Genomic DNA, 24,392 nt, shown 5'->3' with positions numbered 1-24,392 from the left:
ATTTGGTGACCTCACTACAAGTGAAAATTAAACTTTCATGATTCAGATAGAGCAGGCAATTTTAAACAACCTCCCAATTTGCTTTGTTCTCTTGTTATCTTCTATTGAAGAGTAAAACTAGGCTTATAAGAGCTCAGGAGTGTGCACGTGTCTTTAGTATTCTATGGCAGCACTGTTTTGCAGCATTAGTAGCTTGGTTATACAATGTTGCAAAACACTACTGCCATAGAAAACAAGACACGTGCACACTCCTGAGCTCTTATGAGCCTACTTAGTTTTACTGTTCAATAAAAGATACCAAGAGAACAATGCAAATTTGAGAACAGAAGTAAATTGGGAGATAGTTTAAAGTTGCCTGCTCTATCTGTATCATGAAAGTTTTTAATTTTGACTTTACTGTCCCTTTTAATAATCTTTCCCCTTAGTCTCAGATTGGTGCATACACTTCAGTGCACAGACTTAGTTTATCAGTCAGTGCTGATGTTTATATTGCAAAGTGGGTTACAGTTGTATGCTGGGATATGGGTATCGCTGTCCAGTTAGATCACCGCTTACTGCACTAGAGGGATGTAGGGAATAACTTCATTACTATGCTTATAAAGTGTATTTAGTGTTTAATGTCCCTTTATAAAGATCCTTATCTGGTGCCTCAAATGTCTTGCTGATTTCTATAAACTCGCCCATCCCTGACTTGTCACGTTTCTCTACACCCGACTAAGGGCCAGGTTTACGGCCCTTAGTCGGTGTATTTTGGATTTAGTGGCGCGTTTAAACAGTTACGCGTGAGCTTAAATGGTTTTATCATGGGTGCTTCCGCTTGCCGTGTTTACTGCTCGTATTACAAGTTAAAAGTAAACACGTTCACTTGAGGGCAATCGTGATTTACACTAGAATGATTACCGTGTCCTCAGCTCTGGTGAGTTGTTTCACAAAACAAAAAAGTGTCACAAAACACATCAAACATACATTACAAGGTATTGTTACACTCATAACACCAGATAATAAAAAATATTGCACAAAAAAGTTATATGGGTTTAAAGATATGAGGTCTCAGGTGTTAGGGAAAAAAAAGGTTGCAAAGGGCTTTAACATAGAGAATGAGTGAGTGTGTATGTGTATATATATATATATATATATATATATATATATATATATATAGTGTGTGTGTATATACAGGTGGCCCTCGTTTTACAACGGTTCAATTTACACCGTTTCAGAATAACAACCTTTTTTTCCAGTCATGTGACTGCTATTGAAAAGCATTGAGAAGCAGTGCATTTATTAAATTAGCCAGTAGGTGGAGCTGTCCGCTTGTGTTGCAGCAAAGCCAAGCAAGCTGACATTAATCAGTTTAACCAGACCTGAGCTATCAAGCAGATTTCAAAGGAACAAGATCTTCCGGTCTATAAATCGGTCCAGATTGGAATGCATAGAAAGAACTGTTAGCAGAAAAATGCAAGTGAAGTCTGTGTTGTGTGATTATTTTATTAGGTTTATAATGCTGTTTAACAAATATTTTTGATCATTTAACCTAGTTTAATAATATATTCTGTGTTGTGTGATTATTTTTTTAGGTTTATAATGCTGTTTAGCATTTAAAGTCTTCATTTCAAAGCTTTAAAAATAATGTATTAGGTGTTACTTATGACAATTTTGAGAGGGGCCTGGAACCGATCTCCCTCACTTCCCATTGACTTACATTATAAACTGGGTTTCAATTTACAACGGTTTCGATTTACAACCATTCCTTCTGGAACCTAACCCCAGCGTAAACTGAGGGCTACCTGTATATGTATATATATATATATATATATATATATATATATATATATATATATATATATATATATATATATATATATATATATATATGTATATGTATATGTGTATATATATATATATATATATATATGTCTTTGTGTATGTATGTTTATATGTCTGTACATATGTATTTGTGTGTGTGTGTGAATGTATATATATATGTGTGTGTGTGTGTGTGTATATATATATATGTATATATATATATATATATATATATATATATATATATATATATATATATATATATATATATATATATAGGCATATATAGAGATAAGTGCATTACATTAGTCAAGTAGATGAAAACATGTAAAAAATCATATTTAATAGTGTTATACTGTATTTACTGTAAATATTTCACATCCCAGTGTTCTGCACATAGAATATGTAATATGAATTTTTTAGAAAGATATTCCTATATATATATATATATATATATATATATATATATATATATATATCTGTGTATGTGTCTATACTTCATATATATATATATGTATATTGTACCAAAATACCATCAGATATATGTTGAAATATGAATTTATGAATAAATAGAACATATTCGTCTACGTGAAGAACATTGGAATGTGAAATATTCATATTTCTTTCATGTAATTAACAAGAGTCCATGAGCTAGTGACGTATGGGATATACATTCCTACCAGGAGGGGCAAAGTTTCCCAAACCTTAAAATGCCTATAAATACACCCCTCACCACACCCACAAATCAGTTTTACAAACTTTGCCTCCAAGGGAGGTGGTGAAGTAAGTTTGTGCTAGATTCTACGTTGATATGCGCTCCGCAGCAAGTTGGAGCCCGGTTTTCCTCTCAGCGTGCAGTGAATGTCAGAGGGATGTGAGGAGAGTATTGCCTATTTGAATGCAGTGATCTCCTTCTACGGGGTCTATTTCATAAGGTTCTCTGTTATCGGTCGTAGAGATTCATCTCTTACCTCCCTTTTCAGATCGACGATATACTCTTATATTTACCATTACCTCTACTGATTCTCGTTTCAGTACTGGTTTGGCTTTCTACAAACATGTAGATGAGTGTCCTGGGGTAAGTAAGTCTTATTTTCTGTGACACTCTAAGCTATGGTTGGGCACTTTATTTATAAAGTTCTAAATATATGTATTCAAACATTTATTTGCCTTGACTCAGAATGTTCAACTTTCCTTATTTTCAGACAGTCAGTTTCATATTTGGGATTATGCATTGAATTATCATATTTTTCTTACCTCAAAAATTTGACTTTTTTCCCTGTGGGCTGTTAGGCTCGCGGGGGCTGAAAATGCTTCATTTTATTGCGTCATTCTTGGCGCGGACTTTTTTGGCGCAAAAATTATTTTCCGTTTCCGGCGTCATACGTGTCGCCGGAAGTTACGTCATTTTTTGACGTTATTTTGCGTCAAAGATGTCGGCGTTCCGGATGTGGCGTCATTTTTGGCGCCAAAAGCATTTAGGCGCCAAATAATGTGGGCGTCTTATTTGGCGCTAAAAAATATGGGCGTCGCTTTTGTCTCCACATTATTTCAGTCTCATTTTTCATTTGCTTCTGGTTGCTAGAAGCTTGATATTTGGCATTCTTTCCCATTCCTGAAACTGTCTTATAAGGAATTTGACCTATTTTGCTTTATATGTTGTTTTTTCTCTTACATATTGCAAGATGTCTCACGTTGCATCTGAGCCAGAAGATACTACAGGAAAATCACTGCCTGCTGGATCTACCAAAGCTAAGTGTATCTGCTATAAATTTTTGGTAGCTATTCCTCCAGCTGTTGTTTGTAATAATTGTCATGACAAACTTGTTAAAGCAGATAATATTTCCTTTAGTAATGTACCATTGCCTGTTGCAGTTCCCTCAACATCTAAGGTGCAGAATGTTCCTGATAACATAAGAGATTTTGTTTCTGAATCCATAAAGAAGGCTTTGTCTGTTATTTCTCCTTCTAGTAAACGTAAAAAGTCTTTTAAATCTTCTCTCTCTACAGATGAATTTTTAAATGAACACCATCATTCTGATTCTTTGGACTCTTCTGGTTCAGAGGATTCTATCTCAGAGATTGATGCTGATAAATCTTCATATTTATTTAAGATGGAATTTATTCGCTCTTTACTTAAAGAAGTACTAATTGCTTTAGAAATAAAGGATTCTAGTCCTCTTGATACTAATTCTATACGTTTGGATAAGGTTTTTAAAGCTCCTGCGGTTATTCCAGAAGTTTTTCCTGTTCCTAATGCTATTTCTGCAGTGATTTCCAAAGAATGGGATAAATTGGGTAATTCATTTACTCCTTCTAAACGTTTTAAGCAATTATATCCTGTTCCGCCTGACAGGTTAGAATTTTGGGACAAAATCCCTAAAGTTGATGGGGCTATTTCTACCCTTGCTAAACGTACTACCATTCCTACGTCAGATGGTACCTCGTTTAAGGATCCTTTAGATAGAAAAATTGAATCCTTTCTAAGAAAAGCTTATCTGTGTTCAGGTAATCTTCTTAGACCTGCTATATCATTGGCTGATGTTGCTGCAGCTTCAACTTTTTGGTTGGAAACCCTAGCGCAACAAGTGGCAAATCGTGATTCTCATGATATGATTATTCTTCTTCAGCATGCTAATAATTTTATCTGTGATGCCATTTTTGATATTATTAGAGTTGATGTTAGGTTTATGTCTCTAGCTATCTTAGCCAGAAGAGCTTTATGGCTTAAAACTTGGAATGCTGATATGGCTTCTAAATCAACTCTACTTTCCATTTCTTTCCAGGGAAACAAATTATTTGGTTCTCAGTTGGATTCTATTATTTCAACTGTTACTGGTGGGAAAGGAACTTTTTTACCACAGGATAAAAAATCTAAAGGTAAAAACAGGGCTAACAATCGTTTTCGTTCCTTTCGTTTCAACAAAGAACAAAAGCCTGATCCTTCGTCCTCAGGAGCAGTTTCAGTTTGGAAACCATCTCCAGTCTGGAATAAATCCAAGCCTGCCAGAAAGGCAAAGCCTGCTTCTAAGTTCACATGAAGGTACGGCCCTCATTCCAGTTCAGCTGGTAGGGGGCAGGTTACGTTTTTTCAAAGAAATTTGGATCAATTCTGTTCACAATCTTTGGATTCAGAGCATTGTTTCAGAAGGGTACAGAATTGGTTTCAAGATGAGACCTCCTGCAAAGAGATTTTTTCTTTCCCGTGTCCCAGTAAATCCAGTGAAAGCTCAAGCATTTCTGAATTGTGTTTCAGATCTAGAGTTGGCTGGAGTAATTATGCCAGTTCCAGTTCCGGAACAGGGGATGGGGTTTTATTCAAATCTCTTCATTGTACCAAAGAAGGAGAATTCCTTCAGACCAGTTCTGGATCTAAAATTATTGAATCGTTATGTAAGGATACCAACGTTCAAGATGGTAACTGTAAGGACTATATTGCCTTTTGTTCAGCAAGGGAATTATATGTCCACAATAGATTTACAGGATGCATATCTGCATATTCCGATTCATCCAGATCATTTTCAGTTCCTGAGATTCTCTTTTCTAGACAAGCATTACCAATTTGTGGCTCTACCGTTTGGCCTTGCTACAGCTCCAAGAATTTTCACAAAGATTCTCGGTGCCCTTCTGTCTGTAATCAGAGAACAGGGTATTGTGGTATTTCCTTATTTGGACGATATCTTGGTACTTGCTCAGTCTTTACATTTAGCAGAGTCTCATACGAATCGACTTGTGTTGTTTCTTCAAGATCATGGTTGGAGGATCAATTTACCAAAAAGTTCTTTGATTCCTCAAACAAGGGTAACCTTTCTGGGTTTCCAGATAGATTCAGTGTCCATGACTCTGTCTTTAACAGACAAGAGACGTCTAAAATTGATTACAGCTTGTCGAAACCTTCAGTCACAATCATTCCCTTCGGTAGCCTTATGCATGGAAATTCTAGGTCTTATGACTGCTGCATCGGACGCGATCCCCTTTGCTCGTTTTCACATGCGACCTCTTCAGCTCTGTATGCTGAACCAATGGTGCAGGGATTACACGAAGATATCGCAATTAATATCTTTAAAACCGATTGTTTGACACTCTCTAACGTGGTGGACAGATCACCATCGTTTAATTCAGGGGGCTTCTTTTGTTCTTCCGACCTGGACTGTAATTTCAACAGATGCAAGTCTCACAGGTTGGGGAGCTGTGTGGGGATCTCTGACGGCACAGGGAGTTTGGGAATCTCAGGAGGTGAGATTACCGATCAATATTTTGGAACTCCGTGCAATTTTCAGAGCTCTTCAGTTTTGGCCTCTTCTGAAGAGAAAATCGTTCATTTGTTTTCAGACAGACAATGTCACAACTGTGGCATACATCAATCATCAAGGAGGGACTCACAGTCCTCTGGCTATGAAAGAAGTATCTCGAATTTTGGTTTGGGCGGAATCCAGCTCCTGTCTAATCTCTGCGGTTCATATCCCAGGTGTAGACAATTGGGAAGCGGATTATCTCAGTCGCCAAACGTTGCATCCGGGCGAATGGTCTCTTCACCCAGAGGTATTTCTTCAGATTGTTCAAATGTGGGGGCTTCCAGAGATAGATCTGATGGCCTCTCATCTAAACAAGAAACTTCCCAGGTATCTGTCCAGATCCCGGGATCCTCAGGCGGAGGCAGTGGATGCATTATCACTTCCTTGGAAGTATCATCCTGCCTATATCTTTCCGCCTCTAGTTCTTCTTCCAAGAGTAATCTCCAAGATTCTGAGGGAATGCTCGTTTGTTCTGCTAATAGCTCCGGCATGGCCTCACAGGTTTTGGTATGCGGATCTTGTCCGGATGGCATCTTGCCAACCATGGACTCTTCCGTTAAGACCAGACCTTCTGTCGCAAGGTCCTTTTTTCCATCCGGATCTGAAATCCTTAAATTTAAAGGTATGGAGATTGAACGCTTGATTCTTAGTCAGAGGTTTTTCTGACTCTGTGATTGATACTATGTTACAGGCTCGTAAATCTGTATCTAGAGAGATATATTATAGAGTCTGGAAGACTTATATTTCTTGGTGTCTTACTCATCATTTTTCTTGGTATTCTTTTAGAATTCCGAGAATATTACAATTTCTTCAGGATGGTTTAGATAAGGGTTTGTCCGCAAGTTCCTTGAAAGGACAAATCTCTGCTCTTTCTGTTCTTTTTCACAGAAAGATTGCTATTCTTCCTGATATTCATTGTTTTGTACAAGCTTTGGTTCGTATAAAACCTGTCATTAAGTCAATTTCTCCTCCATGGAGTTTGAATTTGGTTCTGGGAGCTCTTCAAGCTCCTCCGTTTGAACCTATGCATTCATTGGACATTAAATTGCTTTCTTGGAAAGTTTTGTTCCTTTTGGCCATCTCTTCTGCCAGAAGAGTTTCTGAATTATCTGCTCTTTCTTGTGAGTCTCCTTTTCTGATTTTTCATCAGGATAAGGCGGTGTTGCGAACTTCTTTTGAATTTTTACCTAAGGTTGTGAATTCCAACAACATTAGTAGAGAAATCGTGGTTCCTTCATTATGTCCTAATCCTAAGAATTCTAAGGAGAAATCGTTACATTCTTTGGATGTTGTTAGAGCTTTGAAATATTATGTTGAAGCTACTAAATCTTTCCGAAAGACTTCTAGTCTATTTGTCATCCTTTCTGGTTCTAGAAAAGGCCAGAAAGCTTCTGCCATTTCTTTGGCATCCTGGTTGAAATCTTTAATTCATCTTGCCTATGTTAAATCGGGTAAGACTCCGCCTCAGAGGATTACAGCTCATTCTACTAGGTCAGTTTCTACTTCCTGGGCGTTTAGGAATGAAGCTTCAGTTGATCAGATTTGCAAAGCAGCGACTTGGTCCTCTTTGCATACTTTTACTAAATTCTACCATTTTGATGTATTCTCTTCTTCTGAAGCAGTTTTTGGTAGAAAGGTACTTCAGGCAGTGGTTTCGGTTTGAATCTTCTGCTTATGTTTTTTCATTAAACTTTATTTTGGGTGTGGATTATTTTCAGCAGGAATTGGCTGTCTTTATTTTATCCCTCCCTCTCTAGTGACTCTTGTGTGGAAAGATCCACATCTTGGGTATTCATTATCCCATACGTCACTAGCTCATGGACTCTTGTTAATTACATGAAAGAAAACATAATTTATGTAAGAACTTACCTGATAAATTCATTTCTTTCATATTAACAAGAGTCCATGAGGCCCACCCTTTTTTTGTGGTGGTTATCATTTTTTTGTATAAAGCACAATTATTCCAATTCCTTATTTTATATGCTTCGCACTTTTTTCTTATCACCCCACTTCTTGGCTATTCGTTAAACTGATTTGTGGGTGTGGTGAGGGGTGTATTTATAGGCATTTTAAGGTTTGGGAAACTTTGCCCCTCCTGGTAGGAATGTATATCCCATACGTCACTAGCTCATGGACTCTTGTTAATATGAAAGAAATGAATTTATCAGGTAAGTTCTTACATAAATTATGTTTTTCGTGTTGGGTTAGCGCACCTGAGAATATGCAATTGGGTTAGAGCGTGACTGGGGTGTTAGGCTTTTTGCATGAATCAGGTTAGTACTTGTGCGAATAAAGTTCGCTTTCAACTTGTAATACGAGCACAACCCTACATGCGCAAAAACTTACTTCTAGCGCTCGAGCAGGAGTGTTAAATACTGCTCCACTTGTAATCTGGCCCTAAGCTCTTTAAATGCAAACTTTTCTTTTGCCTTAAAAAAAATCCACATTTTCTTTCTTTTAATATTTATTTTATTGCTCCATACAAGCCAATAAGCAATGAATACCCAAGAATGCAACACACAATTCTTGCTAGTTTCATATTAAATGTTGTTTTTTTTCTTTTCTCCTTATGGGAGAATATTTTACCATGTGAAATAACGTCTCTCATATGCATGCATAGGATTTTATCTGTACCACTTTGATTTCATCCCCTTTTGTTTAAATCCATCTGTATTTGCATGGTACATTCATAACAGCACTAGCGCCATGTTCAGTACCGGCACTGAGCACTGCATTGGAATTCCCTTGGTCTCATTACTGTACAATCCTGCTCTGAAATATTTAATGTGTGGCGTCATTACAAGACGTTGGGTGAGGCCTGTTCTGTATAATAATCTCCACAGATGTGTCCTATCTCCCTACTTTCTCACACTGTTTCGCTCACGCACCTGTTTCCATTCGTCTCTCCTCTGCGGCGTGCAAGGAATTTTGTTTAGGGATAGAGCTCATCCTGCGACATGGACACGTTTCCTCTCACCATCTGTGTGTAGGAGGGGTACGCATAGGGTACCTGTTGTGAATGGGTTGGGATTCAGCAGAGGAGGACGGGAACATGCAGCTGAGAAGCTGTTTGTAGAAATGGTACATTTATAGATTATTCCGTTAAAGGGACGTGAATGCCAACATTTAAATTTTGTGTTTCAGAAAGAGCATACGTTTTTTTTTTAAATTTACCCTCTTTATCAAATTTTCTTTGTTCTCATGGTATTTTTTGTTGAAGAGATACCTAGGTAGGTAATGTGCACATTTCTGGAGTAATACATGAGAATATACACTGCTGCCACCTACTGTTCTTGCAAATGTATAACATATTTAGTTATAACAGTGCTGCCATATAGTGCTGCGTCACATGCACGCGCCCCCACACCTTCTTACCTGCTTTTCAACAAAGGATACCATGAGAACAAACCAAGTTTATTAAAGGAGTTGAATTGGAAAGTATTTTTATTTTATCATCTATATAAATCATGAACGAAATGCTGGGGGTTTTACGTCCCTTTAATGGCGCATTAGCCATTTTTTTAATATATATTTATGCGCAGTATAAATCTGCAATTATCACTGCAAATGCTCAGCGTACAAAAGTGTTTTTATATCATTTAAACGGACATTAAAATAGTTTTTTTTCCTATTATTCCTAAAAGAGATCATTAAAAAAAAAATATTATTCAAAATGAAACCTCTGTGTAACACATTAGGGAATTTCTTTCCACTTTTTTGTCCATTTAAATCAAGGGTCTGCAACCTTGGGCCCCCAGATGTTTTGAACTACATTTCCCATGATGCTGAGGCACTCTTTAGGCTGTCTGAGCATTATGGGAAATGTAGTTCCAAAACATCTGGGGGCCCAAGGTTGCTGACCCCTTAAATGACCGCTAAACACAGTAGAATAGCACCATCCGTAAATACATACTAAAAATACAATGCAAAAGCACTTAGTTTGAATTCAAAAGGAGTAGTAGAATTATTTGTCAAATTTGAATCCCTCCACTTGTATCGTGACAGCCATCAGCCAATCACAAAATGCATAAGTATAGTCTGTGAATTCTTGCACATGCTCATTAGGAGCTGATGCCTCAAAAAGTGTAAATATAAAAATATTGTGCACATTTACATAATTAAAGGGAATTGGAAAGTTGTTTAAATTTGCGTGGTCTGAATCATGAAAGTTTAATTTTGATCTTAGTGTCCCTTTAAGACCTAGATGTACACGGACTTACTGATAGTTTTTAGAGTTTTAATTATCACAATTTGCATTGTTTTTCAGTCTAGGGACATAGGGCTCGATTTATCATGCACCTCAGAGGTGAAGAAGTGGCTAGGGAGCAGTGGTCTGATGACCGCTGCTTCATAAATACGGACTGCAGGTTCTCACAAAAGAACCAAGAGCAGGAGAAAGCTTGATAAATTGAGTCCATATTCTTTGAAAAGCCTAATTAGTATGTGCATCTAATCTCCTTTGCTGTGGCTCTTTCACTGATCAAGCAATTACAATGTAGCATGTTGCAGTGTCCGTTTCTAAAGTCTACGGGATACACTTTTAGCTTTTCTTGGATCAGTGGAAAAACCACAATTTTCAGAAGAGTTCAAAATAAACAATGAAAATACATTGCAAAGATCCTTTTTCCGATATACAAAATTAAAAATATTTAAGGGAATTAAATCCTGGGTTTAAGCCATGCAAGTTGTAGGACATCAGCCAATGAAGATCTGATATTAGCTGGCGTAACATTAGGAATCTAAATGACTGAATCCTACAGTACTGAGATTTGTATGCATGAGACGCTCAGAGTTTAAATTACAGGGGCCTCTCCGACTCTAATTTTTGTTTGTTTGTGTATATTCCCTTCCATAAATCAACAATCGACCAGCTGGTTTGCAGCTGTGTAGATCATCCTGGGAACATTAGTGCTGGACAGTTGTACCAGATGTTCTGTGAAATAATTGCGTGGGGCGGTCTGAATAGAAGCGTAGAAAACACACAAAATATGGAAAGATGTGAGAGCGTTTCAATCCCCCCCCCCCCCCCCCCCAATAAATTACTTTTTCTGTTGTGAGGAATTTCTGCATGTTTTTTATTCCATAACTGTTGAGTATTGTGTATGTCATTACCCAGAATACCTTGCTGCAATGGACACACATTATAGTGTCAACATAGGCACTAAATTGTGTGCTAAATTCATGATCTTACTTTTATGAATACTTTTTATTTTGTTCCCCAGTTGCAAATCAGTTTCTAATCCCCCCCCCCCCTTTTTTTTCTCCTCAGGAAAGTCCTTTGACATCACTTACGTGCGTTTGAAATTCCATACGAGTCGTCCAGAGAGTTTTGCCCTGTATAAAAGGACGCAAGAAGATGGTCCCTGGATACCCTACCAATATTACAGTGGGTCTTGCGAGAATACCTACCATAAATATCACCGCGCCTTTATCCGCACTGGGGAAGATGAGCAGCAGGCACTTTGTACTGATGAGTTTAGCGACATCTCCCCACTAACAGGCGGTAATGTGGCTTTCTCCACGCTTGAGGGCCGCCCTAGTGCCTACAACTTTGATAACAGCCCTGTACTGCAGGTGTGTAGTAGACCGCAAATCAAATAGTGGACTGTGTTGAATACTGCAGACAAATATCCCATTTGTTTTCTTCTGTTGTAAAATATTAAATATAATATTAGAAAAAAGAAAAACTATAGTGTTCATAATAAAGTGATGGCAAATTTTACATATTTGAAAATCAGGTTCGTAATCTAAGAGATATTTTACAGGGACATTAATTGATCACTTTTAATGAAGATGTGCTGTAACTATTTAATCTAGCCGTGCCATTCTAATACCTTGCGTTCTGGCTGCCCATTTCAAAACTTTACAAGTTACAGCACATCTTCATTAGAAGTGATCAATTAAAGTCCATCTAAAATATCACTTGGATTATGGACCTGATGATAAAACATGTAAAGTTTACCATCACCTTCAATTTGACTTAACTTGTTGCTGTATGTGCTGCGCCAACTTAAAAATTCAATAACTGAAGAAGATTTACAGTAAATTAAAGGGACATGAAACCCAATATTTTTGTTTCATGATTTAGGCAGAACATACAATTTTAAACAACTGCCCAGTTTACTTTTATTATCAATTTTGCTTCATTCTCTTGGTATCATTTGTTGAAGGAGCAGCAATGCACTACTGGTTTCTAACTAATCACATGGGTGAGCCAATGATAATCAGTATATGCAGCCACCAATCAGCAGCTAGAACCTAGGTTCTTTGCTGCTTCTGAACTTACCAAGATAAACCTTTCAGCAAAAGATAACAAGAGAAAGAAGCAAATTAAATAATAGAAATAAATTGGAAAGTTGTTTAAAATTGTATGTTCCGTCTAAATCATGAATGGCTAATTATGACTTTACTGTCCCTTTAAGCATGTCCTTATTTACAGCAGGCAGCCATTCCTCTACCTAAGTATGCTCACCGTCTTTTTACACTTGGTGTACATGTGCAGAGGGTCTGCCAAAGGTGATGTTTGTTAGATATATTGGCTTCTCTATGCATGGACACTTAATGATAGCAAGCATACTTAGGTACATAAGAGCTTTGCTTTACTCTCCATATCATTTCCTCTTTACGTATACGGAACACAGTAATGGCCCCCCTGTAGCCAATGCTTCATGCTCGGTATCTTTGCCTGGTATAAGACAATATGGGACTTGCTTTGGTTGCCTTTTCTTTATTGTTTAGTGTCCCTTTAAGTAAGTGAAGAAAACATGAAAGAAGCTCAAGGCCCCTGCATGTTGAGTTATTACTAACAATTCCACTAACAGATGCCAGTACAATACTTAAAGGGACATGAAACCCAAAATAACGATTTCATGATTAATATAGAGCATGAATTGCTAAGAAAGTTTCCAATTTACTTTTATTATAAATTTGTTCTCTTTGTATCCTTTGTAAAAAACAAGGTAGGTAGGCTCAGGAGCTTGCAAGTGTCTAGACTAGAGAACTATTTAACAATGTAGCACACACTGCTGTCATCTACATTAGTAAATGTTGCCATACAGTTCTTCCGACACACGAATGCTACTTATGTAGTTGTCTCTTCACCAGTGAATACTGTGAGAATAAAGTAAATGTGATAGAGGTCATTTAGAAAGTTTCTTAAAGGGATTCAATTTTTTTCTTTAATGATTCAGATAGCGCATTAAATGTTAAGCAACTTTCTTCTGTTATGTGTGATCAGTCCACGGGTCATCATTACTTCTGGGATATTATCTGCTCCCCTACAGGAAGTGCAAGAGGATTCACCCAGCAGAGTTGCTATATAGCTCCTCCCCTCTACGTCACCTCCAGTCATTCTCTTGCACCCAAAGACTAGATAGGAGGTGTGAGAGGACTATGGTGATTATACTTAGTTTTTATAACTTCAATCAAAAGTTTGTTATTTTACAATAGCACCGGAGCGTGTTATTACTTCTCTGGCAGAGTTTGAAGAAGAATCTACCAGAGTTTTTCTTATGATTTTAACCGGAGTAGTTAAGATCATATTGCTGTTTCTCGGCCATCTGAGGGAGGTAAAAGCTTCAGATCAGGGGACAGCGGGCAGTTGAATCTGCATTGAGGTATGTAGCAGTTTTTATTTTCTGAATGGAATTGATGAGAAAATCCTGCTATACCGTTATAATGACATGTACGTATACTCTACACTTCAGTATTCTGGGGATGGTATTTCACCGGAATTACTCTGTAAAAGTACATTAAACCTTTTAATAGGTATTTAATTCATGTTAAACGTTTTTGCTGGAATGTAGAATCGTTTGCATTTCTGAGGTACTGAGTGAATAAATATTTGGGCATTATTTTTCCACTTGGCAGTTTGCTTGTTTTGCTTATGACAGTTTCGTTTCTCTCTCACTGCTGTGTGTGAGGGGGAGGGGCCGTTTTTGGCGCTCTTTGCTACGCATCAAAAAATTTTCAGTCAGTTACACTTGTATTTTCTGCATGATCCGGTTCATCTCTAACAGAACTCAGGGGTCTTCAAACTTCTTTGAAGGGAGGTAGATTCTCTCAGCAGAGCTGTGAGATTTATGTAGTGACTGTGTTTTAAAACGTTGCTCTGTAATTTTTATGTTTAAAATTTAATTAGTGTTGCTTTACTAATGGGAACAAACCTTTGCTAACAAGTTGTGTTGTTTTTAAAGAGTGATGCTATAACTGTTTTTCAGTTCATTATTTCAACTGTCATTTAATCGTTTAGTGCTTCTTTGAGGCACAGTACGTTTTTGTTAAATAAGATTGTAACCAAGTTGCATGTTTATTGCTAGTGTGTTAAACATGTCTGATTCAGAGGAAGATACCTGTGTCATTTGTTCCAATGCCAAGGTGGAGCCCAATAGAAATTTATGTACTAACTGTATTGATGCTACTTTAAATAAAAGCCAATCTGTACAAATTGAACAAATTTCACCAAACAGCGAGGGGAGAGTTATGCCGTCTAACTCGCCTCACGTGTCAGTACCTGCGTCTCCCGCCCGGGAGGTGCGTGATATTATGGCGCCTAGTACATCTGGGCAGCCATTACAGATAACATTACAAGATATGGCTACTGTTATGACTGAAGTTTTGGCTAAGTTACCAGAACTAAGAGGCAAGCGTGATCACTCTGGGGTGAGAACAGAGTGCGCTGATAATTCTAGGGCCATGTCTGATACTGCGTCACAGCTTGCAGAGCATGAGGACGGAGAGCTTCATTCTGTAGGTGACGGTTCTGATCCAAGCAGATTGGATTCAGATATTTCAAATTTTAAATTTAAATTGGAAAACCTCCGTGTATTACTAGGGGAGGTCTTAGCGGCTCTTAACGATTGTAACACTGTTGCAATACCAGAGAAAATGTGTAGGTTGGATAAATACTTTGCGGTACCGGCGAGTACTGACGTTTTTCCTATACCTAAGAGATTAACTGAAATTGTTACTAAGGAGTGGGATAGACCCGGTGTGCCGTTCTCACCCCCTCCAATATTTAGAAAGATGTTTCCAATAGACGCCACCACACGGGACTTATGGCAAACGGTCCCTAAGGTGGAGGGAGCAGTTTCTACTTTAGCTAAGCGCACCACTATCCCGGTGGAGGATAGCTGTGCTTTTTCAGATCCTATGGATAAAAAATTAGAGGGTTACCTTAAGAAAATGTTTGTTCAACAAGGTTTTATATTGCAACCCCTTGCATGCATCGCGCCGATTACGGCTGCGGCAGCATTTTGGATTGAGTCTCTGGAAGAGAACCTTAGTTCCGCTACGCTGGACGACATTACGGACAGGCTTAGAGTCCTTAAACTAGCTAATTCATTCATTTCGGAGGCCGTAGTACATTTAACCAAACTTACGGCTAAGAATTCAGGATTCGCCATTCAGGCACGTAGGGCGCTGTGGCTAAAATCCTGGTCGGCTGATGTAACTTCTAAGTCCAAATTACTTAATATACCTTTCAAGGGGCAAACTTTATTTGGGCCCGGTTTGAAAGAAATTATCGCTGACATTACAGGAGGTAAGGGCCACGCTCTACCTCAAGACAAAGCCAAAGCTAAGGCTAGACAGTCTAATTTTCGTCCCTTTCGGAATTTCAAAGCAGGTGCAGCATCAACTTCCACTGCACCAAAACAGGAAGGAGCTGTTGCTCGTTACAGACAAGGCTGGAAACCTAACCAGTCCTGGAATAAGGGCAAGCAGGCCAGAAAACCTGCTGCTGCCCCTAAGACAGCATGAACCGAGGGCCCCCGATCCGGGACCGGATCTAGTGGGGGGCAGACTCTCTCTCTTCGCCCAGGCTTGGGCAAGAGATGTCCAGGATCCCTGGGCGCTAGAGATCTTATCTCAGGGATACCTTCTAGACTTCAAATTATCTCCCCCACGAGGGAGATTTCATCTGTCAAGGTTGTCAACAAACCAAATAAAGAAAGACGCGTTTCTACGCTGTGTACAAGATCTATTATTAATGGGAGTGATCCATCCGGTTCCGCGGTCGGAACAAGGACAAGGGTTTTACTCAAACCTGTTTGTGGTTCCCAAAAAAGAGGGAACTTTCAGGCCAATCTTGGATTTAAAGATCCTAAACAAATTCCTAAGAGTTCCATCGTTCAAGATGGAAACTATTCGGACAATCTTACCCATGATCCAAAAGGGTCAGTTCATGACCACAGTGGATTTAAAGGATGCTTACCTTCACATACCGATTCACAAAGATCATTACCGATATCTAAGGTTTGCCTTCTTAGACAGGCATTACCAGTTTGTAGCCCTTCCATTCGGATTGGCCACGGCTCCAAGAATTTTCACAAAGGTTCTGGGTGCCCTTCTAGCGGTTCTGAGACCGCGAGGAATTTCGGTAGCTCCGTACCTAGACGACATTCTGATACAAGCTTCAAGCTTTCAAACTGCCAAGTCTCATACAGAGTTAGTTCTGGCATTTCTAAGGTCGCATGGATGGAAGGTGAACGAAAAGAAGAGTTCTCTCTTGCCTCTCACAAGGGTTCCATTCTTGGGGACTCTTATAGATTCTGTAGAAATGAAGATTTATCTGACAGAAGACAGATTAACAAAGCTTCTAAATGCATGCCGTGTCCTTCATTCCATTCAACTCCCGTCAGTAGCTCAATGCATGGAGGTGATCGGCTTAATGGTAGCAGCAATGGACATAGTACCCTTTGCACGCCTACATCTCAGACCGCTGCAATTGTGCATGCTGAGTCAGTGGAATGGGGATTACTCAGATTTGTCCCCCACTCTGAATCTGGATCAAGAGACCAGAAACTCTCTTCTATGGTGGCTTTCTCGGCCACATCTGTCCAGGGGGATGCCTTTCAGCAGGCCGGACTGGACAATTGTAACAACAGACGCCAGCCTTCTAGGTTGGGGCGCTGTCTGGAATTCTCTGAAGGCTCAGGGACAATGGAGTCAGGAGGAAAGTCTCCTGCCAATAAACATTCTGGAATTGAGAGCAGTTCTCAATGCCCTTCTAGCTTGGCCCCAGTTAAAAACTCGGGGGTTCATCAGGTTTCAGTCGGACAACATCACGACTGTAGCTTACATCAACCATCAGGGAGGGACAAGAAGCTCCCTAGCAATGATAGAAGTATCAAAGATAATTCGCTGGGCAGAGTCTCACTCTTGCCATCTGTCAGCAATCCACATCCCGGGAGTGGAGAACTGGGAGGCGGATTTCTTGAGTCGCCAGACTCTTCATCCGGGGGAGTGGGAACTTCATCCGGAGGTCTTTGCCCAAATACTTCGACGTTGGGGCAAACCAGAGATAGATCTCATGGCGTCTCGCCAGAACGCCAAACTTCCTCGCTACGGATCCAGATCCAGGGATCCGGGAGCGGTCCTGATAGATGCTTTGACAGCACCTTGGAACTTCAGGATGGCTTATGTGTTTCCACCCTTCCCGCCGCTTCCTCGATTGATTGCCAAAATCAAACAGGAGAGAGCATCAGTGATTCTAATAGCGCCTGCATGGCCGCGCAGGACTTGGTATGCAGATCTAGTGGACATGTCATCCTGTCCGCCGTGGTCTCTACCTCTACGACAGGACCTTCTGATTCAGGGTCCATTCAAACATCAAAGTCTAACTTCTCTGAAGCTGACTGCTTGGAAATTGAACGCTTGATTTTATCAAAACGTGGGTTTTCTGAGTCGGTTATTGATACCCTGATACAGGCTAGGAAGCCTGTTACCAGAAAGATTTACCATAAAATATGGCGTAAATACCTATACTGGTGTGAATCCAAAGATTACTCCTGGAGTAAGGTTAGGATTCCTAGGATATTGTCTTTTCTACAAGAAGGTTTAGAAAAGGGTTTATCGGCTAGTTCATTAAAGGGACAGATCTCAGCTCTGTCCATCTTGTTACACAGGCGTCTGTCAGAAGATTCAGACATCCAGGCCTTTTGTCAGGCTTTAGCTAGGATCAAGCCTGTGTTTAAAACTGTTGCTCCGCCATGGAGTTTAAACTTAGTTCTTAACGTTTTACAGGGTGTTCCGTTTGAACCCCTTCATTCCATTGATATAAGATTGTTATCTTGGAAAGTTCTATTTTTAATGGCTATTTCCTCGGCTCGAAGAGTCTCTGAGTTATCAGCCCTACATTGTGATTCTCCTTATCTGATCTTTCACTCAGACAAGGTAGTTCTGCGTACTAAACCTGGGTTCTTACTTAAGGTTGTCTCTAACAGGAATATCAATCAAGAGATTGTTGTTCCCTCCTTGTGTCCAAATCCTTCTTCAAAGAAGGAACGTCTTCTACACAATCTGGATGTAGTTCGTGCCCTCAAGTTCTACTTGCAGGCAACTAAAGATTTTCGTCAAACTTCTTCCCTGTTTGTCGTTTATTCAGGACAGAGGAGAGGTCAAAAAGCTTCTGCTACCTCTCTCTCTTTTTGGCTTCGTAGCATAATACGTTTAGCCTATGAGACTGCTGGACAGCAGCCTCCTGAAAGAATTACAGCTCATTCCACTAGAGCTGTGGCTTCCACTTGGGCCTTTAAGAATGAGGCCTCTGTTGAACAGATTTGCAAGGCTGCAACTTGGTCTTCGCTTCATACTTTTTCCAAATTTTACAAATTTGACACTTTTGCTTCTTCGGAGGCTATTTTTGGGAGAAAGGTTCTTCAGGCAGTGGTTCCTTCTGTATAATGAGCCTGCCTATCCCTCCCGTCATCCGTGTACTTTTGCTTTGGTATTGGTATCCCAGAAGTAATGATGACCCGTGGACTGATCACACATAACAGAAGAAAACATAATTTATGCTTACCTGATAAATTCCTTTCTTCTGTTGTGTGATCAGTCCACGGCCCGCCCTGTTTTTTAAGGCAGGTACATATTTTTTAAATTATAATTCAGTCACCACTACACCCTTGGCTTCTCCTTTCTCGTTGGTCTTTGGTCGAATGACTGGAGGTGACGTAGAGGGGAGGAGCTATATAGCAACTCTGCTGGGTGAATCCTCTTGCACTTCCTGTAGGGGAGCAGATAATATCCCAGAAGTAATGATGACCCGTGGACTGATCACACAACAGAAGAAAGGAATTTATCAGGTAAGCATAAATTATGTTTTCTACTTTACTCCTATTATCAATTTTTCTTCGTTCTCTTATTATTATTATTTTTTTTTAAAAAAAAAGCAGGAATGTAAAGCTTAGGAACGGTCCATTTTAAGTTCAGCACCATGGATATTGCTTGCTTATTGGTGGCTACATTTAGCAAACCAATAAGCAAGCGTAACCCTGGTTCTAAGCTTTACATTCCAACTTTTTCAATAAAGATAGCAAGGGAACAAAGAAAATTTGATAATAAGAGTAAAAAGTTGCTTAAAATTGCATGCTCTGTCTGAATCATTAAAGAAAAAAAAGGGTTTAGTGTTAAAATTGTATTCTGCATCGGAATAATAAAAGAAATAAAACGTGTTTCATGTCCCTTTTTTTTAAAGTGAATGCAATTTATTATATTGCTCTTGAGTTTAAAGCGACACAAACCTCAAAATATTATCCGTTATTTGTAGAGCGCCAACAGATTCCGCAGGGCTATAATAATATTATGCTGCTTGCTTTTACACGCAGTAGCCAAGGAAACCTTGTAAAGCCGCACATATACTGCAGGCTAACCTGAATATCTAATGCTGGCGCTTTACTAACTTTTAGAAAACCCTCCCTGAAAAGCGTAAGTGGTTTTGAAATTTAAGGGCCCTTTTAGTTTTAAAATACAATGCTTTGTTTCATTTTATTTTGTATCTTGCATTTTATTTTATTTTTTTGGTAAAAATTCCCTTTTCTCGCTGTGTGTTTAAACATGTTGTCATGCTGCTCTAAATAACGGTATGGCTGATAAACGAATCAGAAGTGGGTTTATTTACAAATGCTCCAATCAACAGCTGCACTCTCAGCTGAAGTGAAGAGGGGCATTCTGGGAGACTACTCTACTCCTATTTACACTATTTCAAATGCCAATATAAGGGTAAAGGAAGTACTTGTAAACATTGTAATGCACTCCAGCATTGGATGATTAAGAACAAATTAAAGGGGAGAAATGTTTTGAGTAAACTGTCCCTTTAAGTGACAACCTTAAAGGGACACTGAACCCAATTTTTTTTCTTTCATGATTCAGATAGAGCATGCAATTTTAAGCCACTTTCTAATTTATTCCTATTATCAATTTTTCTTCGTTCTCTTGCTATCTTTATTTCAAAAAGAAGACACCTAAGCTTTTTTTTTATTCATACCTCTGGACAGCACTTTTTTATTGGTGGATGAGTTTATCCACCAATCAGCAAGAACAACCCAGGTTGATCACCAAAAATGGGCCAGCATCTAAACTTACTTTCTTGCATTTCAAATAAAGATACCAAGAGAATGAAGAAAATTTGATAATAGGAGTAAATTAGAAAGTTGCTTAAAATGTCATGCTCTATCTGAATCACAAAAGAAAAAATTTGGGTACAGTGTCCCTTTAAATCCTTCACTTATTTCTTTTATAGCAGACCATACCCGCAGCCATAAGCGGTTATAACATTTTTCCCTCTCTGGATCCTTGCAGGAATGGGTTACTGCCACAGATATCCGTGTAACACTGAACAGGCTCAACACGTTTGGTGACGAAGTGTTCAGCGACCCCAAGGTGCTCAAGTCTTACTATTACGCCATATCTGACTTTGCAGTAGGAGGCAGGTGAGTGTGGCTTTATGTGTGTAACGTGCTTAGAAGTCCATGAGATTATTGGTGGATTATATTGCTAAGTGATATCTGCTGTCGTCTCACACTCTCCCTTTTACCTAAGGTGCAAGTGTAACGGACACTCCAGTGAGTGTGTGCGCAACGAGTTTGACAAGCTGGTCTGCAGCTGTAAACACAACACGTTTGGCAACGACTGTGAGAAGTGTTTGCCATTCTTTAATGACCGTCCCTGGAGAAGAGCAACATCTGACAGCGCCAATGAGTGCCTGCGTGAGTATGCGACTGGTGACTGTAACCAACAATGCAATGTAAATACTCCATATAGAAAAGACACAGGTGCATTTAAGCACAAGACAATAAAGTACAAGCATAGGATGACGATATGAAGTAGCATTTAGCCTGCAATCTTATTATTATTATTCTTTATTTATAAAGCGCCAACAGATTCCGCAGCGCTGCCCATGGGTACAAGGATAACAGTACAGTGGAGAAACAATACGATAAGACACAAAATTTTACAGACAAATACAGGGGGAGTTGAGGGCCCTGTTCCCGTGGGAACTTGCAATCTAGATGGGTAGGAGGATTGGAAACAGGAGGTGGGGACTGCAGAGGTGAGAATGATATTAGTGAGGAGATAGAGGACAACTGTTAGTTAATTGAAGTTAGTTTGTTAATAAGTCGGGTGATAAGCTTCCCTGAACAGAAAGGTCTTTAGGGAATGTTTAAAGGAGGAGAGGTTAGGGGCAAGTCTGACATCTCGAGGAAGTGCGTTCCAGAGGGTTGGTGCCGCACGAGAGAAGTCCTGTAGTCTAGAATGAGAGGAGGTGATGGTAGAGGATGCAAGAAGCAGGTCGTTGTTGGATCTTAGGGGACGGGCAGGGGTATATTTGTTGATGAGTGAGGACAGGTAGGGTGGGGCAGCATTGGTGAGGGCTTTGTAGGTCAGGGTGAGAATTTTGAATTTAACTCTGTTGTGAATGGGGAGGCAGTGAAGGGACTCACAGAGGCGCAGCAGAAACAGAGCGTCGAGAGAGGTGGATTAGTCTGGCGGATGCATTTAGGACGGATTGGAGGGGGAGAGAGGCGGGAGAAGAGGGAGGCCAGTTAGTAAGTTGTTACAGTAGTCAAGTCGGGAAATTACCAGGGAGTGGATGAGCTGTTTGGTAGTTTCAGCACTCAGAAACACTCAGAAAATCTTATACTTCAAAATGTTACTACTGGCCTGGCTTTTCGTCTTAGAGACAGTATACACTCATTTTCATATAACTGCATGTAATAGACACTACTATAAAGAATAAGATGCACAGATACTAATATAAAAATCCAGTATAAAACTGTTTATAAACTTACTTAGAAGCTTTAGAAGCTCTGTTGAAAAGGTAGTTGGAAAGCCCACTGCAAGTGGGAAATAAGACACACTCCCCCCCCCCTCCCCCTTCTTCTGCATATGAAAAGACCCTTTACACAAACAGGAGCAAGCTGGAGAAGGTAGCTGACGGTATTCTCATAAAACTTTATGGCTTGGTTAGGAGTCTGAAAATCAGAGCAATGTTCTTTAAAAATAAGCAAAACTATACATTTTGTTTAAAAAAAAACAACAAAAAAACAACTTTATGGGCTTTATAAATAGATCATCTACAAAACATTTATGCAAAGAAAAAATGAGTTTATAATGGCCCTTTAATAATAATAATAAAAAAATATATATATATATGGATGCCTATTTTAAAAAAGCTCTTGGGTATCATTTTTCTTACCTCCTCTGCTGTGGCTAATTGGGGACGGATATAAATAAGATCCGGTACTGACTAAACAATTATTAGTGTGCAGAATGTTTGCGAGGATGTTGCCCTGGCTTCTGGAAAAAAATATGATTTTCAATGTTAAATCACAGGATAAGCAGGTAAAATAGCTAAAGAAATATTACATCTTGTTTTATTTTACTATGCATTAAAAGCATATAATAGCCAGAAATGGGTTCTTCGTTTTGAATAGAAGCATTTATGCAATATATTTGTAGTAGCAAAAGTGCTTGTATTAAATGCTTTTACTGTTTCAGTGGCATATGCACATATGCTAATAGTACTGTGTGCACTCGCATTAAAACATTGCACATGCTCAGAGAGTCAGTGATGGCTTGTACAAAGCAAAATGCACTATCACCGCCATGTAAGTAGTGGTGTTGCATGCTGGTGCACGGGGCATGCACAGCCATATGTGCGTATGCTGCTGAATAAGTGATACGTTTTATTAGAAGCATTTTTACTAAAACAAGGACATTGCAAAAATGTTTATTTTCTAAATTTAAATGCACTCATGTAGATTTCTATTTTGACTATTATGACCCTTTAGCATTTTGTAGGGGATTCAGTTTTGAGGTTACAATTCATTTTGAAGTTCAGGTTACAGAAAAATTGCTCTTTAGACTCTAAGACTACCATACACAAATGAATACAAGGAAATATTCACTTAATTTAAAGGGACATGAAAAACAAATTGAAGCCTATCTCAGTCTTAAAGGACCAGTAATTACAGTAGATTTGCATAATTAACAAACGCATGATAAAAAGACAATGAAGTAGCACTTACTCTGACCGTCAAATTGATTAATAGATTTGTTTCTGACAAATTTCAAAACTATGTTTATTTCCACTCCTCCTGCATCATGTGACAGCCATCAGCCAATCACAAATGCATATGTATATTCTGTGAAGTCTTGCACATTCTCAGTAGAACCTGTTGACTCAAAAAGTGTAAATATATAAAAAGACTGTGCACAATTTGTTAGTGGAAGTAAACTGGAAAGTTGTTTAAAATGACACGCTCTATCTGAATCATGAAAGTTTAATTTTGACTTGAGTGTCCCCTTAAAGGGCCATTCCTATGGAAAAGAAAATATTCTGTTAGGGTATTTGATTGCACTGTTTCTTGCGTATGACTGTGAGTTTAACCCCTGCAGAGAGATTAAACACATAGTTAATCTCCGCTCCAAAGCAACAATGAATTAATCAGAATACCAATGACAATAGGCAAATGTGTGTAGCCAGCAAGCATTAGTGCATTTCTGCTCCTGAGCCTACCTTTGTATGCTTTTCAAAAATGATACCAAGAGAGCAAAGTAAATTGGATTCTAGAAGTAAATGTGGATCTTACTTATGGGTCACTCCCCGTAGCTATCAGCCACCTGCATATTCACGGTTATTCTACGCACTTATTGTGCAGTGGTTATGTAATCAGCACAGAATAACCGTCTGTAAAACTGCCAGCCGTGCCCTAGTAAAAGTTATTCAAGGTGAGAGGGAATTGTGCAGTTCCTGAATGTCTGTAGCGTGTGATCCCTGTGTCCATGGTTGCAGCCTTACCCTTTGGAGTCTGCAGCAGGAGATTTCTCAGTCTGACAGCATATGAGCAAAGTCATTCTTCCAGGGGTTGCACAGAAGGTTCTCTCTTCATATTGCTATGTATTAAAGGGACCAAGAATGCTGCAGATTTCTGTCATGAATAGAAAAGAGCACTATATTCTAAAATAATATATATTACTATATTCTAATATTCTTATGCACAAATCAGATGA

At 39.0% G+C, this 24,392-nt stretch overlaps 1 protein-coding gene across 1 annotated transcript in view; it reads left to right on the top strand.

The window, feature by feature from the left end:
* Nucleotides 1-24,392, top strand: part of LAMC1 (laminin subunit gamma 1) — a 245,097-nt gene that overhangs the window by 148,929 nt on the left and 71,776 nt on the right. The window contains exons 2-4 of the mRNA XM_053693980.1: nucleotides 11,368-11,672; nucleotides 20,679-20,809; nucleotides 20,919-21,085. Coding sequence (XP_053549955.1) covers nucleotides 11,368-11,672; nucleotides 20,679-20,809; nucleotides 20,919-21,085 — 603 coding nt within the window. The remainder of the gene's footprint in view (nucleotides 1-11,367; nucleotides 11,673-20,678; nucleotides 20,810-20,918; nucleotides 21,086-24,392) is intronic.

This window comes from Bombina bombina, chromosome 10 (assembly GCF_027579735.1).
Source record: "Bombina bombina isolate aBomBom1 chromosome 10, aBomBom1.pri, whole genome shotgun sequence".
Taxonomy (NCBI): Eukaryota; Metazoa; Chordata; class Amphibia; order Anura; family Bombinatoridae; genus Bombina; species Bombina bombina.
The sequence above is the reverse complement of the archived record's forward strand: the minus strand, read 5'-3'. Positions and strand labels throughout refer to the sequence as shown.